The following is an 18,676-nucleotide window of genomic DNA, read 5'->3' on the forward strand; positions in this document are numbered from 1 at the left end:
TGTTGGTAACCAGACAGTTGACGGCAGCAGCTGACTTCAGTAGGAAAAAACATACTATGGAAGTCAATGGGGTCCATCAACTGTCTGGTTCCTGACCTTCTTTAAAATATCTTCTTTTGTGTTCAGCAGAAGAAAGAAACGCAAACAGGTTTGGAACAACATGAGTGTGAATAAAAGATGACACATTTTTCATTTTTGGGTGAACTCCCTTTAATTTCATCTCACAATTACAAGATTTGTTTCCCCTCATAGCTGCGAGTTTATAACAAAAACAGGTCAGACATTTGAGATATAAACCAGGCAATTGAGGAAAAGTCTAAATCGTGAGATATGACGTTGAAGTCACAATTGTGAGAAAGTCACAATTAAAAGACGCTTCCCTGTCCCCATCTTATTATTTGCACTATATGCAAATTATCTTAAAAAAAAAAAAAGACTAAATCTATTTCATATTTATTGCACAAACGTCTGTAGACCATCTGAAGAGAGAAAAACTGCTTGACACATGAATAAAAGCAGGACACAGGAGAATCATGCTGACAGCTCCTGTCTGTCCCGGGGCTACAGCTTTTCTGTCTGACGCTCGAACAGTCGCTTCTTTTCAGCAGTGTGGTTTTCTCTTGTGAAAATTAGTTTGCAGCATCGAAACCACACAATTACCCCTCAACCACCTCACAAGCAGCAATTCAGCCTGTCTGTCTGTCACAGGCCTTACTAAAAGATGATCATTCCTCCTAAAGCACAAGCAACCTCAAGCTCTTTCATATACACCTGCGTGCGCACTTCACCCCTGCAGGATGCAGACATTGACTAGCTAATTATATAATCTGGGTAATTAGAATCATAAGCCAGAGCTGTAATAGCAGCTCTGAAACATGCAATAGAGGTTCATCTGAGAGGAGAGAGATAACAGCCTCTTCAGACTTGACCTACAGCACCTGATCAAACCTGAGCAAACCTCACACATAGCGCTGGCTGAAAACACACGCGCTTCCTGGAAGCCCTATTATCACATGAGCCTGCGAGCGGCTCTATGTGTTAGTCACACAGAAAATATGTTTTATTGGAATGTTTTGATCTAGACATCAAGGTATACTGCGGGGAGAGACAATGATGGGAATGGACTACTTAAGTTATGCAACATAATGTAAATGTATACATTATTTTGACCATTAAAGTATTAAAGGTCAACTGTCACCTTTGCCCCTCTAGCGGTTAAAAAGACTGAATGCATTTTGCGGAAGAACATTGTTCTGGCTGTGCTTCGGCTCTGCGTGACTGTGACCAGTTTAGATGAAAATGAGCTCTAGCTGACTAGCAGACGTTAGCTTTACCAGAGCCCGTCTACGGAGAGCCTGCCCACTCCCTATTAAGTCCTACTGTACACTGTAAAAAGTGAACATGGGTCTAAGTTGGATTACTAGAACTATTTGAGTCTATTTATTTAGTATTTCTGCTTTCCTAATCGTAATTGATTATTGTACATTCATTCAACTTGAGCACAGAGAAATTCACAGACACTCAAATATCTCACTTTCACCCAAAGTATAATTTCCCTTTAAAGGGATCTCCGCGTCAGACGTTTTTTTCTGACGTCATGACGCACGAGCCTGATTTCAACTTCTGTTCCTCAACTGACAACCGCCATTTTCTTTCTCTCCGGACTCGGATGAAAAAGGTAGGTTGGAAGTTTATTTTAATTAATATACTCGAAAATGCAACTTTTGGACGTGTGTTTTAGTTGTTTATGAGTTAATTAATGTTGTTTGTGAACATGAATACTAACGAAATCGTAATTAACCGAATGTTTGAACGTACGTTTGCGATATAGCGTTACTGAACATGTTCTATGTATACAATATGTTGCATTTACTCGTTTGTTTTATAAAAATGTGTTCAGTTTGGATCTTGGTAGTGTGTGTATAAAATTATTTTTTTAAATTGATGCCTCCTTAACCGTCTGTGCCGCGCGAGATATTGGAAATGCTTTGGGCGGGAAGTGCTCGGGGAGTGGGATAAAATGCTTGAATTTGATTTCCTGCAGTAAAATATTGAGTATGCTTTTAAAGTAATGTTTGTCTGTTCTTTTATTTGTCTTTGAAAACGTTTGCTAGCTCTGATTTATTCATCGATAAATTTTTTCGCCCAGAAATATGATGATGATTAAAGTCATTGAGTGCGTCTCAATCAGCTCCCTAGTTAAGCAATCAGGGCACTGATCAGGGAGTCAGCCCATTGCCTGATTCCCTGATCAGTGCCCTGACTAAGTTACTGAACTAGGGAGCGGATTGAGACGCACTCATTGTGCTTCTGTGCTAGCTTCATCCAGGAAAAAATGTCAGGGTTTTCTTTAGTAGAAAATTATGATTTCTATTTGTAGAAATAGTAACGTTAGTATTTTCACAATTAATTAATTAATTACTTGACTTGTAGCAAACCATTTTCTACCACTTAAATACTAACTTACAAAATTTTACTCCCCTTAGAACCGAAAGCTTTTTTAATATTTAAGGAGGACACTTTGCTATAACGTTACATGGTAAGTAATTTCTATTATTTTAAGTAATTTATTCTATAATAGATAATATTAATTACTAATGTTGGATATGTTTGAGTAAATTACATCTAATGTTATTGACTTGCATTTTATCCTCATTAAGAATTTTCCAACTAAAATTTGCATTAACTCACCCTTATGACATTCTGAATGCATGTGCCTTATTTGGTTTTCAGAAAAATATCTCTTTTGTTAGTACATACAGTGTAAACCAATTTTGAAGCTCAAAATGATTACGGTACATGACGTGACATACAGTATTGTGCATGTAAAAGGTGCACAAGTACTAGCTGATTTAATATGAACAATACCAAATTTAAACAGTGTTTGTGTCAGTTTTTCTTGTGTCAGACTTGCATTGAAAGGAGTTTGTGTTATAAAATATTTACGTTTGCTTACAGATGGCAGGAGGTAGTGAACCAGGAGCTCAGTGTCAGGGATTTCAGGGCGAGGTGGCCTGCGCTTTTCAGACATTACGAGGTAATTGAAAAAATAAGTTAAAGTTCTAGTTTTACTGGCTAAATACATTATTTGAGTTGATATAATACAATTTTGCATGTGCAGTTTGAGACTGTTGTTGACAGTGTTTTTTTGTTGTTGTTTTTTTCTGATTTCAGATCAGTGCAGAGTTCCATAGACTTACGGCGGTTCCACTGGAAGACACGTTCTTTGCACAGTTAGATGTATACATGAGTCAACTAATCGGAGTAATACGTTCCAAAGGAGGAGCAACCCGTGAGAAGACTGTTGCAATTTTTCACATTTTGGATCGGGTACGTCTGTGTTTTAAATTAATATCAACTACACAATCTTATTTTAGTCACAGTATGTTTAACAGTAACATTTAATTGTTAAATACTTGTTTTATAGCATAGAAATTTGAAATTGTCATCACCACCCAATCAAAATGGACAATTTAAAAGTGATAGTTCACTCATAAAATAAACAAATGCTGTTAATTTACTATCCAAGATGTAGGTGACTTTTTTTTCTTCAGTAGAACCGTAAAGAAGTTTTTTTTTTTTTTTTTACCTGAAACTGTGGTCCATTGTGATTCATTTAATGTAAGTCAAAAAGAGTAAAAAAATAAAAAAAGTAAAACAGAGGCAAAACAAAATTAATACCTGTGGGTCCTGACAATTCATTGAGGTTTTATGAAGCGAAACGATCGGTCTATGCAAGAATTATTATTTTTGACTCTCAAAGTGACTGTAGCCATTGACTTGCATAATATGAATCACAGAGGACTTTTCTCTATTCTCTATTACAGATTACTCTGAATTTTTAAAATAAGAAAAATAATTTTTTTATCAATTGCTTTTTCACAGACTGAAAACATTCACGTGAAAAGAGAGTGTGTCCTGAAGGCCCTAATCGTTTTCCTGGGGGAAAATCCGCAAGATCTTATCAAGGAGTGCCTTGTGAGTTGAAAGTCCGCATATTCTATTTTTATTTAATTTTTCAGAAAGTACAAATTTGTGTTTTGTAGTTATGAACGAAAAATGTAAAAAAAAAAAATATGTACACTACTTTAGGAGAACCAACAAGATGATTGCGAGGGTGAGATGGAGCAGCTCACCATGGCGGTGTATGTTATTCGGAAGGAGGGTGGAGAACATCACTAACCACCGGCTGACATAGGTGTCGTCATCGAGGGTGTTAAAGTTTTGAATGAACTGCCTTCGTTCACATCAGCTTGTGCCTTGCTTCTCGGGATGATATACATCATCAATCTGGCTTATCCAAAACCACTTCGCTTTACATTCGAGGTATTCCAGAAAGTTCTCTTGCAGCTCGATCAGCACAAGATGTCACCCAAAGTTCAAAGTCTTTTCAGGAGACTACAGTGAACTCGCAGTAATGTTTGAATGTGCATATGTGTTTGAAAGAATGTCTCTGTTTTAGTTTGTTTCATGTGTTCTTATGTTTGTGAGACTATCCATTTGTTCAGTCATATGTCTAGTATGAATGTGTAGTTGTTCGAATCTGTAGGTGATTGGTTCCCTTTACATTGGTGAAAGGGTATAAAAACATGGCTCAGTTTAGTGCATTACCTGTAAGCTGTTCTAAAGCACTTCTAAATACACTTAATGGTTCAAGTTGTTCCAAACCTGTATGAGTTTCTTTCTTCTGCTGAACACAAAAGAAGATGTGTTGAAAAATGTTGGTAACCAGACAGTTGACCGTACCCATTGACTTTCAGTCTGTTTTTTTTCCTGCTGGAAGTCAATGGGTACGGTCAACTGTCTGGTTACCAACATTTTTCAACACATCTTCTTTTGTGTTCAGCAGAAGAAAGAAACTCATACAGGTTTGGAACAACTTGAACCATTTTTGAGTGAACTATCCCTTTAATTGTTTTTAGGTGGCTCATTTAAAGGATTGGTTCACCCCAAAATGAAAATTTCCTAGATAACAACCTCTTCTTCAGCTGTGATCGCGTACAGCCCGTTTAAACACTTCAAAGACTTTTGAAACTGCATTGATTTGGACTTAAATACGATGGTCACCAATGAAGTCCGTTGTTAGAAGAAAAATCCAGAAATGTTTTCCTCAAAAAACATAATTTCTCTCCCACTGAGGAAAGAAAGACATGGATATCTTGGATGGCATTGGGGTGAGTAAATTATTAGGAAATTTTCATTTTGGGGTGAACTAATCCTATTATAAAGGGCATAACCACTTTTTATATTTTTATTTTATATTATATATCTTTTTATAAATATATGCATTGCAAAGACAACTTTGCAAAAAGACTGTTATGGATGTAAAGTGTGTCAGTAAATGAAATTTCATTGAGAAATCATTACAAACTGTTCATATTTGTTGTGCCAAAATTTGTAATATGGAAAACACTGTTAGCGTATAAATGAATTAATGGTAATAAATATCTCTAAAGCAATTTGAGTCTTGTGTGATTGACCTAGTGAAATTAAGTTGAGAAAATATAATTATTTAAGTTGAGGAAACATAATTTTTTTAGGTGTTACCAATTGAAGTAATTTTTTTAAGTTGATCCAACTGTATTAGAAATTAAGTTAGACTAATGTAAATAATAGGATTGAATGAACTCAAATAATATAAGTGTGATTAACCTAGTGAAATGAAGTTGATAAAACGTGATAATTTAAGTTGAGAAAACTTAATTTCTTTAGGTGTTACCAATTGAAGTAATTTTTTTAAGTTGATCCAACTGTTCACTTTTTACAGTGTACCGAATTTTGGTTGTAGTTCCACCAGAGTTCCACTGGGGGCGATCGCCCATGAGTGCAAAATGAATGGGAGTTTATGGGGCTAGACGGCTAAATGTGTCTCTTTCACCCGATTGCCGTTGAGAAATCTCAGATTTGAGTGTAAGTTTTGCAAGTTCAACATGGGTTATAGGTCGAAAGTTGAATGAACGAGTACTTATGTCCTTTCGATTTCTTACAGGTAGAGTAGTTGTTGCCCATAACATGCTAACATTCCGCTAATGAATGCTGATTGGTCAGTGAAGGACTGATTACGACCAGAGATACCGCTTGATGGCATCGTGGCATCCGAAGCGGGACCAGAAGCAAACAAAACAAAAACTCGTCTAGCACGTGTATTTACCTGTGTCAGCTGTGTTGTCGATGCCTCGAGAGAAAACAAAGTGCAGAGCGCGAAAGCACCAAAGTGACTGAAGGATTGCCGTAAAGCAGTATCTCTGGTCGTAGGATGTGTATGACGTCATTGACACTTTAAAACATTTTTTTGTGATTCTAAAAAATCTAACACCCAGCAATGTGTAATTTCTTTGCATCTCCTTTCGAATACAACATTCAAATTACTAGACAAAAAATGATATCCTGAGAAAAGTGGATTTTGGTTGGTATAGCGCCATAGACCTCCATTCATTCTGCACTCGTCCTGTGAGCGCCCTCATATGGAATCAGAGTGGAACTGCAACCAGTTCAGAAGCCGGAAGTGTACTGAGAGTGAAACTTCTCGCCTTATTAGACATTCTCTGGCTTTACTCATTAATAGAGAGATGGTATAATTACTTCATCGAAAATTAATTCCAGCACCGCAATACAACAACCATTACGAAAGACTCAACATAAATAATGTTTTACAATAAACTGTTAGAGAGCTGGCAATTTATCTATTCAATAAAATAGCCTACTCACCTGTTGAGCAATAAAAACACCATCTCTGCGTTGCTTTTACAACATTTCAAATTCCTCAGTTCTCGCCATCTCCAAAAAGCCAGGCCAACGTTGTTTCTCGTTTTATTATGAGCTTTGTCGCGTTCTTTTTTTTTTTTTGCCAACAAACTCTCCTCTGTTCTGCGTTATTTATTTATTTTTAAACGAGTGATTTCCCGGAGGTTCGAGATAAGCTGCTCCTTGTCAACCTTTCTCGCTCGTTGACAACTAAACTACAATATTTCCATCCCCAATCACACAGAGTAGCCGGATCTCTATGACGAGACACACGTGCGAGTGACCCATCTACGCAATTTCCCGCGAAAATCGGCTTACCACAGTGAATCAGGGTAAGGCAAAAACACGTTTTGGAAGAAGGATTGATGATGTAGGCTATTGACTCATTATTTAAATTTTGAACAAAAACGTTAAATAGTGTACCTTTGAGTAAAACAGCAGCCTTTTCTAGATTATTCTAGAAATATTGAACTAGGCTACTTAGTGAATTCCAAATAAACAAATAGCTTGCTCTCTCTCTCTCTCTCTCTATCTATCTATATCTATATATATGATCTCATCACATGGCTTGTTTAAATCAGGGTTACCAAGTAATTTTGCATTTTTATCAGAATTTAGTGCAAAAACGATTTATGACATCCAAAGTCAAGAAAAGCTTTGTCCCAACAGCACACTTGGGCCCGGTTTCAAAGACACTGCTTAGATTAAGCCCGGATTAGGCCTTAGTTCAAAGGACATTTAAGTAGCTTTAATAAATATGCCTTAAAAAAAAGAGAGAAACAAATAAAATAAAAGAAAAGAAACGTCTTGAGACAAAACATCGGTACTCACATATTTTAAGATGTGCAAGTTGCTTTCAGTTAATACAACATGCATTTTAGTCTGGGACTAGGCTTGTCTGTGAAACCTGGGGATAGTCTTGCAGAACTGAAATTATCATGCACACTACCTAGTGGACCTGTTGTCTTTGAGTGCACAAACCAATTGCACATGCACTGTTGTCCGTGCAGAGACAAAATCATGGCTCATTCGCCATGGAATGGAAGTTGAATGTGTCAGGCACATTGCATTGGATATAGAATCAATTATTATTATTATATTATTTTTTTTGCATCATTGCATTCAATTTTGTGTAAAACAATGCTGTATGTCAGCTACATAAAATATTGAAGAGAAATTACTAACGTTTAGTCTAATTCATCACACTGGAAATGGAAAAGTCAAGTTTCAAGTGCACCGGATTGTGGGATACAGTCCATGGAGTTTCATATTATCAAATGTAGTAGGCTACTTCATCATCTGGAGAACCCATACACAAAAATATGAATATTGTGCACAGCATACCTAATACTGCAGAAATAGTAAAGAGTAGGATATTAGTATAGGCTATGTTCCACATTTTGTAAAATGTAGTAGGTCTGTATCATCTAGGTATTACAGAAATCTTGCATACTACTGTATGCACAGTATACACACTCTCCAGAGGTAGTATTTTAGTATGCTATTCCAAACATATAAATCCGTGCTAACACTAGGAGGTGATCTTCTGCCTCTTTTTCTATGTGATGTTGAACCTTCCTGCGTGACAAACACAATCCGGTCACAAATGTGCACACACTCTCCCTCCTCATGCATGCTTACAACCTGCATCTGCCCACACACACGCTCAAGCATCAACAGCAGCCAGAGCCAGAGGAGAGGAGGCAGCTCACAGTCAGAGCCCATTTGAGTCAAACACGGCTCACTGCAGCACATGTGCAGGAACGAAAATAAGGGGACAGGTGGGCCTTCGTATTCCACTATGCGTGACTATAATTATTCAGCAACACTGAAGACCCAATTATAATAATGATTATTATAATAAATAAAATACCCAATTGTTTAAACGAGAACAGGATGTATGACTTTGAATACCGTAACACTTATATATATCTCAACATGCACCACATAAAAATTGGATAAATGTTGCAGTCATGACCTTCCTTTTCCAGTGTGATGAACAGATGAGATTTATATCATATTCATTTTGACTTGGTATTTGATCAGACTGCCTAAAGTTGTTTTTAAAGCATTTTCCCCAAAACAGAATGGAAAAGGCAAAATAGCCATATTTTTAATTTGTGTGACAACAACATAGCTATTATTTTATCAAACATTTGTATAATGCCTACTGGTTCACATACTATAAAAAAAAAAAAAAAAAAAGCAATCAGAAAAGCAGAAGTAAGCCTGAACACAGCCAGCATAATCCCATTTTTTACATGCTCTTCAGGATGTTGACATGCAAAGTTGAGACTGCACAATTTATTGGGATAGAATTAAGAATTTTAACATGCTAAACAAATCAATTAATAAATCTAAGTTCACCCTTAAGAATCTACTCAGAAACATGAAGGTCATCAAGGTAATCAGAGTATGATTTCAATTCAGAAATTAACATCTGTTTAAACTTCTGCCCTTTCCTTGTCTGTGCGATTTGCGTTGATAAGCAAAGTAAGTAATGTCCATCACAGCTCTGAGAAGAGTGGATGGGTAAATAGTGTGTGTCTCCCTCTGCTGGTGAACGTAGAACTGTGCAGTTAACGGTCAATCACTTCACATATGTATGTGCATGATGTTATTCAAACACATACAATGCATAAACACAACATTATGCAAATAATCAAGTATGAAAAATAGTGGAAAATGCAGACACATGGCAGGTAAATTAGAAAAGCTGTAACCAAACAATCAGGCTTTAATCATTTAAGATTTTTTTTTTTTTTTACTTGATTGCAGGTAAACAGGAAGTCAAATATAGAAGTTTAACCTTAGTAATCACAAACAGATGTTTCCGGTACTCTGAAATCAGAAAGTAACAGCATTTTAAGAATGAAAATAAAGTTTTAAACTAAATAAAAGCACTCTTGGAACATTGCGTGTCTAGGCAAATTAGAAGACAAGAAATAACCATTGTATAGTTATGAGTCCAGTTAATTGTTATTATTACTGTAGTAAAGATACCTTCACATGACGTCATAAGCATCAAGGAACATTCTAGTACTCTCAATTTTCAGAGACACTTTCTTCTTTTTCCCCAGGCAGCTGTAATAATGTGGATGGACAAATATTCATATCTGACTGAGCGGTCAGCCTTTGATTGACAGATGAAAGATTGTTGGGATAAATATTGATGCCCAGTGATTCATCCGAGTAAGCCTCTGTGTACTTATTTCTCATATGAAAAAGCTCTGTTATATATACTGACCAGTAAAGCACAGCAGGTTAACACACACACACACACACACACACACACATATATATATATATATATATACACACAGTATATAAAACTCTTTTTACCGAGACTTTTACTGTAGTGACATTCCATTGTATGAACATTAACTTGGAAAATGTCTGTGAATAGCTAATTTATTGACAAACATGTTTGGATTGTTCACAAATTTTATTCATGATAATAATAAATCAAAGCTTCAAACAATCTGACCAGTATAAAAAAACAAAACTCAAAAGTGAAGAAAAAACAAGATAAATTAATTAATTTGATTTTTTGATGAAAAGAAGAATGAAAAAAACAAACAAACAGTTAAAGTTATCAAAATACATATACTGTATTATACTTAAGTATACATTTATAGATCTATGTAAATATTTTTTTTCTTCAAAATATTAGGGCCATTACAACCATATATATTCTCAATGTAAAAAATACATCCATTAAAAAACATGAGGAATAATTGAATGTACAGCAGCCATCACTGGTTATACTGATTTTTAGGGAATTTTCAAGCAACCGTTGCGTGACTCATTAATAAAAAATACTCTTCAATCAAAGCTGTGATTGACACGCGTTCTAAATTGTTTAAATCGGCTACATTTTCTTTGTAAAATCATATCTGATAATATCTAATCATTTCAATTATACAGTTATACATTTTGGAAAAAGTTGACTTGAGGCAAAGGAATTTGTACTGAATTAATAGCCCTGTCTTCCACAACAATTGATCTGAAACTACAATAAGAAGTGAAATATAGTCAACTGCAAGGAAAAAAACAATTCCTCATAAAAGAATCACATTTCTTAGTCGGTGTCTGGTGTGTGTACAACAAAATATTTCAAGGAACCCAAATAAAACATAGAAAAGACTAGAAAGGAAACTAAATAGAAACAGTACCACCAGCATTAGCAAAACTAAAAATCAGAGTTTTGTCATTGGTATGTGTAAGTTGTTCCAGGGACCCATCCAGAGTTCCTCTTCATCAGACAGTGTTTGCTCACATGGAGATTCTACCGAATCTTTAATTTCCCTGTTGTCCACTGAGGACTCCTGCTCACAGTTCCCCCTATCCTGCTCCAAACGGGCTTTATCGATGTTGGATTTGGGCCCTGTGCTGTTAAGGCCCATTATACTACACTCTTTGGAGTTGAGGTTGTGATCAGTAACATAGGAATGGTCAGTGGTTGTGCCGATAATAGACCCATTGTCTTCCGTTCCATTTAAAGGTAAATGCTCTTCGTGTGTGACACCTAGCTTATCTAGTTTTTTAAATTGTTTGCCTAATCGTGTTGGTGAGCCCAGTTTTAAGTTGTTGGGGTAAGGGGGCCTCCGTGTTCGGATGATGGTACCGTTTTGGGCAAGGTATACTGATCCGTTGATGTTACTGTGGCTGCTGACGTTGGGTATGCGATTGCGTGTGACATCCGGCCCACTGTCCTCTCCTGTTGAAGTTGTGTCGTGCTCTCTGTCAAACACCAGTTTGACCCTCTTTTTTTTGCCAGCCTGTAGATTAGAGAGAAGAATTACAAACATAAATCAACTATCAAAGAGAAACCCCCCAGGTGGGAATGGTAGAAACTAATGGTAAAAATGAATCTTGTGTTCACCCCGAATAGAGAAGCAAACTGACTGCCCCACATATGGTATCAATATCATATCAAAGCACTCAAAGGGATAAGGTTTTTGGGAAAGGAAACATGAGAGGATTAAAATAAATGTTCTGAAAAACACAGTTTAGCAGTGATGGTAATGTAAGTTCACTCAAGAGATGGACACCAGAAACGTGAACGGCATGCCATTTTCAGCACTTCCATGCAGTCCAAAACACACCAGAATAAGAGAAAAGACTGTGAGAAAAGGAATCTCTTCACTCCATGACAGAAGTCAGTTAAGTCTTACTTGGCCCCTTTTTAGAAAGCTGTGGAATCTCCTGATTCGGAATCTGCATCTGTTACTTCCGTGGTTCCTTCGGTTCCTGATTGCTTTGAGCGAATCATAGAGCCACTCTCAGATGCTGAGCCACTGCCGGAAGTTATGGCATCCTCATCCACCTCTGTGATGGGTGAGAGGCCTCCAAATGCTTCATCTGAACTCTCCATCACGCTGTTCTCTGTGGCGTACGGCGTGCCTCCACTTCCTGCCGCTGAGATCACACTTGACCTCCGTGACATTGATCCTTCACTCATCTCACTGGCAGACTCTCTGCTCTCATCTGGGGTTTCATCCTCCTCTTCTTCTTCAGAAGCCTCTTCCTCCACCTCACTCTCTTCATCAATGGTGTCCTGGGATGATCGGGTAATTATGCTCTTGCGAGAGCGTCGGCTTCCTGCTGCTGATCTGGAGCTCGTAGAGCTTCTCTCACTGTCGGACACAGAAACAGCATCTGATCCAGTGGCATCTGATGGAGCAGATCCGCTCATTTCTGTCTCGGATGCCTCTTCAGAGCCACTCGCTGACCCCATCTCACCACTGCTCTCCTCACCAGACACTGATGCTTGTGATGACCTTACTGAAGACGGGGCTGAAGAACCCTTAGAGCTGCCACCTGATCCACTGCCACTCGGACTGCCACTCGGAGTGCCACTCGGAGTACCACTTGCACTACCAGAAACACTTCCACTTCTGCTGCTCCGAGTTCCTGCACTCGAACGTGCCGAGGAATCCTCAGTACGGGATGATTTCATTGATGAGCGAGCAGAAGACGGCTCCGTTCCGGATCCTGACCCTTCTGTTCCTTTAGACTCTTCTTCAGACTCTTCCTCAGACTCCTTTTCTGTGGCAGAACTCTTCTCAGCGCTGGACTCTTCCTCGGTTCCTGATTTTTCAGTCCCAGATCCAGACTCTTTTTCTGTTCCTGAGGTCTTTCCAGACCCTGACTCTTCCTCCGAGCCGGATTCCTCCTCTGAACCCGACCCTTTCTCGGTTTCAGATTCTTTCTCAGATGCTGACTCTGCCTCGGAATCCTTTTCGGTTCCTGACTTTTCAGTCCCAGATTTGGATTTACTCTCCTCATCAGAATCACCGGGTTCTTCTGGCTCTGATTCAGAATCAACTGTGCTCTCATTGGCATCATCTCGGTCCAGATCCACTTTCAGATAATCTTTGTCATCAGTGGAGCCTACTACACTGCTCCTATCGGACGATTCCTCCTCGTCTGAGCCTTTCTTTCGGCTCTCTGCCTCTGATCCACTCCCGCTGGCCTCAGGCTCACTGACACTGATGGACACTTTAGATTTCTTCTCTTCTCTCTCTGACTCGGTTGCAGACTCGTCTTTCTCACTCACAGAGCTTCTACTGATGCTGCTCTGTGATTTCCTTCTAATTTGCAGCTTGTTTGCCAGATTAATGCGTTTCAGGACTTTCCCAAGCCGACTCCTGGCAGTGGACGTGCCATCAATGGAAGTGGTGCTCTGCCCACCCGTCAAGCTCTCTTGACTATCGATACGACGTGCAGATGTCAGCTTGGCGTAATCTTTGTCTTTCTTCCCTTTCCCAAACATCATTGGGAAGATCCTGGCCTTCTTCCATGGGGAGGTAGGTTCAGTTTTCTTCCCAGCAGCGAGGAACTTGCTGAGCTTCATGACAGACTTCAGCCTTTTTGCAGCTTTGGATTGTTCAGGTTCAGACTCTGCTGGCTCCTCAGCAGGAACCTCAGACTCTGCCTGTTCAATCTCATCCTCTGGTGGGAAATCCTGGAATCCCACACGCTTTCCACGCCCGCGACCTCTCCCTCGCCCACCTCGCCCTCTTCCCCGACCCTGTTGTGACATCAATTCTTTTAAAACAATCTCATTAATCACAGTTTACAGTTTACATGAAACTGTCAAACCCGTTTTAAAAAATGCATGAAATGAAAATGATTTTCTATTGGTGATGACAGGATTATGAGTAATAAAACAAAAGAAAACATAAATGCACCATATCCTAAGTTGTCTGTGAATGAATGTGTAAGATTACCTCTGGTCCACCATAGTAATATCCTTCGTCCTCCACGATGGCCTCTCCATACTCATCATACATGGGTGTGATCAGCCTCCTGCGGCTGCCGTAGGGCGGATAGGGATCATATCTGGATGTAGGAATGGAAATATTACAACATGTGAACTTCAAGTTATTGTGCTGTGCAGAACAATATTAAAGGTGTAGTAAGTGATTTCAATTTTGCTCATTTCCACTAGATGGAATTAGCCCATCTCTTTAACCACATGCCTTCTCTCCTATACCCTACTCTCCAAAGACATCTCAACCAACCTGATGTCAGCAAACCTAAACATGTTTCCTAGCTGGCTAAAGGTAAATCTTTAAAAACAAGGTTTCGTCAAGACAAAATTCAAAGTTTGTCTTGACAAATGTTGCTTTTTTATTTTGAAAAGGTTTGTCTTGAACATTTAATTGAATTAAGTTTAATTGAATTGAACTGTAATGTAACTACCTTACATTAAAATTTGAATAGCAATTCTGCATCCTGTTTGTTACCTCAATTCAAATTGAGGAATTGACCTGCTATTTAAAAAGCATTCTAAATTCAATACCAAAAAGACAATAAGCTTTTCTAAAAAAAAACTTACTTGCATGGCTGTCATAGAAACAGATGTGATTGAACAGATGTGAACCTTTAATTCAAAGCTAATATACATTCTGAGTACTTTGGAGATCAGATTTCCAACAGGTCTGAAAAAAGGTTTGAAGTGTTTATTCAAGATGGGAAAAGGCAAATCAGATGCCTCATTACACTTGCAATCAACATCAGTCAACTCCACCCACACAAGACAAACAGCCTCTGTGATCAAGGGATTAAAGGCTAAACCCCCCATTAAATATTCCTAAGCTAAATAGTCCTGGATCTTCAGCAGGACGGGCCTTTCTGAAAGCAGGTGCCGTTTAGTCTGACAGAAGTGCAACACTTATCTTTCCCACTCTCTCCCTTGATGTATGTGGAATCAAAGCCATCCTTCATTCTCATAGGCCTTGAATATGGACAAAGAAAACCTTGACATCCAGAGTGCACAAACAGATACAATTTTGAGGGAATTCTCATTGCATTGCTCATTTTATAAAATTGCTTTTAAAAATGTTACTGGGAAATCCATTGAATGCCAACCTTCTAGGATAGGGTTTTTCAAACTGCGAGTCGCAAAAAGGGAAAAGGTGGTCGCACAAAGTCACTTGGTTGCAGCTAAATTTACGTTTCGCTAAATAACACACACACATACACTCACACAAAAACAGTTTAGTCTGGGGCTGCAATAATATAACAGCATTGAAAAAACTTTTTACTATTGCTTGCAATGTAATTACATAAATATGCGTTGTGTTTCATAGTGAAAAGCATGCTCGTAAAACAACTTGTGTGGATTACATTGGATAATTCAAATGTCACGAAAGGCTGTTGCAGGTCTGTTCATTAATATCTGTCATTTCTGTTCAACTCAGCGCTGTTGTCTTTCAGAGAAATGGTCGTAAGAGTGCGTTCTTTGCATTTCCGTGCATTTGGCTACCTTCCAACTCATAAAGGAAATATGTCTGTAAATAGCATTTCACATGTACAGTACAAACAGAACGAGCATGAGAACATTTTATGTGCTAAACACTGCGATGAGTTTGACAACACTCGCAGCGTGGATCACAGTTCATATCTGGACCGGAGCAAGCGTGTTTCAAGTTTTTAATGGACATAGCCTATTTCATCTACTCTAATGCTCCAAACGTGAACCAGCGATGGAAACGTTTGGGAACCCGCTTTCTATGAGATACAGTCCCTGATATGAAAACCTAGTGCTAAGATTAATAGCTAGGTGAACAGTTTTTTATTTTTATATTATTATATCTTTCTCTACAATGTGTATTTTAGCATGACTGGAATGCTGGATTGACCTTTCAACATCCTGGACTGGTGCTATTCATTTTAAAATGTCAATTAATAGCCCTAGTCCTCTATCATTAGAGATCTTGATCTTGACGTTAAAGTAAATCATCTGTTCTGTGGTGCTCAAAGCTAACGCTCAGAGCACTACAGAGGCCTTAAGACCATCTGCTGCTCCTCTTGCTGGAAAATTCAAATTACTCTACCGAAAGTAATAGAGGATGCAATTACACTTTGAACACTGAACTCAGGTCTGAAAGTCTTAGTAGAAAACATGCGCCTCACGTCTTAATGAATCCACTGAGCTCAGCTAAAGACGGCAGTGTGGAGGTAAGGGTACATTAATCTAATTAAAGCTTCCAGCATCTCCTCAGAAGGGCTGACTTTAAACCATGCAGATCAACATTTGAACATTTGCAACAGCATCTGTTCCGAATGGTACAATATGTGTCAATTTGAGAGTGTTTACACCCTTTTTCTCTCTCTTCTGCTGTCTCCTTCTGTTTGCAGACACAATATGCTCAGTTAATGTATTGTACCCACAACAAGCATCTTAGTCTTTTAGCCTAAAATCACATGGAGAGTCTGTCTCTATTTTTCTGGTTGGATCTTTTTGTGCCCAGGTGTTTTGTTATCATCAATTGTGAAAATTGGAATAGAGAAAGAAAATAAAAACTGAAGTGATCGAAGATGATGAAAAACCAACGGACACAGGAGACAGACAAAGAGAAAGGGAGCTACTGTATTGGGGCCAGAAATTACATACTTGATCTTCAAGAGAGGAAGAAAATGCTGTAACAAATACACCCTAGCTTTGAATATATGAAACTCACCCTTGATCGTAGCTGTAGTAGTCTTGAGAATAGTAATCCTGCCCAGGGTCGATACCCGATTCCATGGAGAGAGCCTAAAATACAAACATAAAGACAGATGTCAGACTTCATCTTCACACAGTCTACAAAAATTAGTCTGGGTTTGGTGCACAATTTACTATCTAGTCAATAACAGTGTCTGTTTAACAGTTTCTGGCACACAGTGTGTTTATTCGCTCATTGTTATAACTTAATTTAACCAGGGAATGCAAATGAACATCTAGCTACACTACCATTACAATGTTTGAGGTAGTTTTTATTTTTATTTTTATGTATTTGAGTCTCTTATGCTCATACCGATTTCAGCATCATTACTCCGGTCCTCAGTGTCACATGAGCCGTTAGAAATAACTCTAATGAAAGCACATTTTGGTGCTCAAGAACATTTGAGTTGAAATGCTGAAAGCAGTTGTTCTGCTTAATATTTTTGTGGAAGCCGTATTTTTTTTCAGGATGAATAGAAAGTTATATAATACATTTTCTAACATTATTAAAATCTTTTGTGTAATTTTTGACCAATTTAATATATCCTTGGCGAATAAAAGTATGCCTATTAATTTCTTCATTTTTATTTTAGTGGTAGTGTAAGTGTTAGACATTTATCTACAAAAGAATCTTGCATTTTAAAGGGTCATAATTTACTCACCCTTATGATTTTTAGCAAATAATGAATATTAGATTTTGGCCTGTTTATCACACAAAGGAATGACCATGAGAAAATTACAGCATTTACATTTTTGGGAACTGTCCTTTTAAAGGTTATTATTTAGCAGTTGAAGACCCCATGAATTTGCTTGATGAATGCAGTTGCTGTTCCTTGATGTACTGTATACTCTACGGACCTCAAAATAAACATACATAAACTAATGATCTTCAATAAGAGATATCTAAAATACGCAGAAGAAGATCCGTCAAGGTTACACTTTATTTTGATGGTCCCCTTTAGACATTTTGTTGACTATAAGTGATGTTTACCTACATGTCAACTAACTCTTGACTAACTCGACTACCAATTATTTATTTATAATACACTTAATATATTTGTGAAATTTCTATCAAAATATTTGAGAATGGAGAATTAAACTGATCTGTTTCAAGAAACAAAAACATTACTTAATTCAAATCAATATTATTAATATATTTAACACACTCTTAAGAAATTGAGTAAGTTTACTCATTTAAAACAATGCACCCCTCCCCCACCCTCAACGCTGTTTGAACTCTCTCCAGTCCAGAACAGTTCTCTCTTCTCAGCGTCGCAGAATTGGTGCAAAATTCAGGTTTGTGTATGTTTTATTTTATCTATAAAATCATTAATGTGCTTTAAATCATTTTGTTTAATGCAAAACAACATACAGAGGCGTAATGTGACGAGAGTCGCGCCTTGCATGAAACACACAACTTTTTTCCTAATGAAAATGAATATAATTAATTTGGATGATAAAATGTCCTCAGAACTGTGCACTGTTTGTTTATTGGCAGGATATGGAGTCAGTCGCTCGCAGTATCTTTCGGCTATGCACTGATAAAAATGATTTTGTGGTGAAGTAAATACTACAGAAAAAAACAAATGTAATTTACATGAAAAAGTTAGATCAGGCAAGAATTTAAAAAAACGAAGTAAATTCTATATTAGTACTGAATTCAAGCGTGTAGAAATGAAAACGTAAATATCAACGTTATAAAATTAAGTAAAATTACTCAACTTTTCTGATACTGGTGTTCCCATCATGCACGGGGCCTTGAATAATTAATGAGGTTGATTTCGCACTGGTTTCCAGCTGTATTTACACTGTTTTATCATTGCTTTTGTTGTTAGGATTAGTAACTTGCCATTTTGTGTCATTTGGAGTTCATTTTCTACTCGAAATGACACATTCAAACACAAAAACGATCCATCAAATGTTACCGTCATTGTG

General features: G+C 37.7%; 1 protein-coding gene and 1 long non-coding RNA gene across 2 annotated transcripts in view; one reads left to right on the forward strand and one right to left on the reverse strand.

Annotated features, from left to right (window-relative positions):
- The first annotated feature begins 1,611 nt into the window (after positions 1-1,611).
- Positions 1,612-4,697, forward strand: LOC311280097. Its single transcript, XR_014625631.1, has 6 exons — positions 1,612-1,678; positions 2,487-2,539; positions 2,959-3,037; positions 3,175-3,330; positions 3,886-3,978; positions 4,093-4,697. It is a non-coding gene; the product is annotated as an uncharacterized lncRNA (long non-coding RNA).
- Positions 4,698-10,233: 5,536 nt separating this feature from the next.
- Positions 10,234-18,676, reverse strand: part of pcdh15a (protocadherin-related 15a) — a 254,858-nt gene continuing 246,415 nt past the window's right edge. Inside the window, 5 exon segments of the mRNA XM_084392191.1 lie at positions 10,234-11,525; positions 11,922-12,004; positions 12,049-13,780; positions 13,980-14,091; positions 16,719-16,792. Coding sequence (XP_084248317.1) covers positions 10,944-11,525; positions 11,922-12,004; positions 12,049-13,780; positions 13,980-14,091; positions 16,719-16,792 — 2,583 coding nt within the window. The 3' untranslated portion in view covers positions 10,234-10,943.

Source organism: Rutilus rutilus (genome assembly GCF_951802725.1).
Source record: "Rutilus rutilus genome assembly, chromosome: 20".
Lineage (NCBI taxonomy): Eukaryota > Metazoa > Chordata > Actinopteri > Cypriniformes > Leuciscidae > Rutilus > Rutilus rutilus.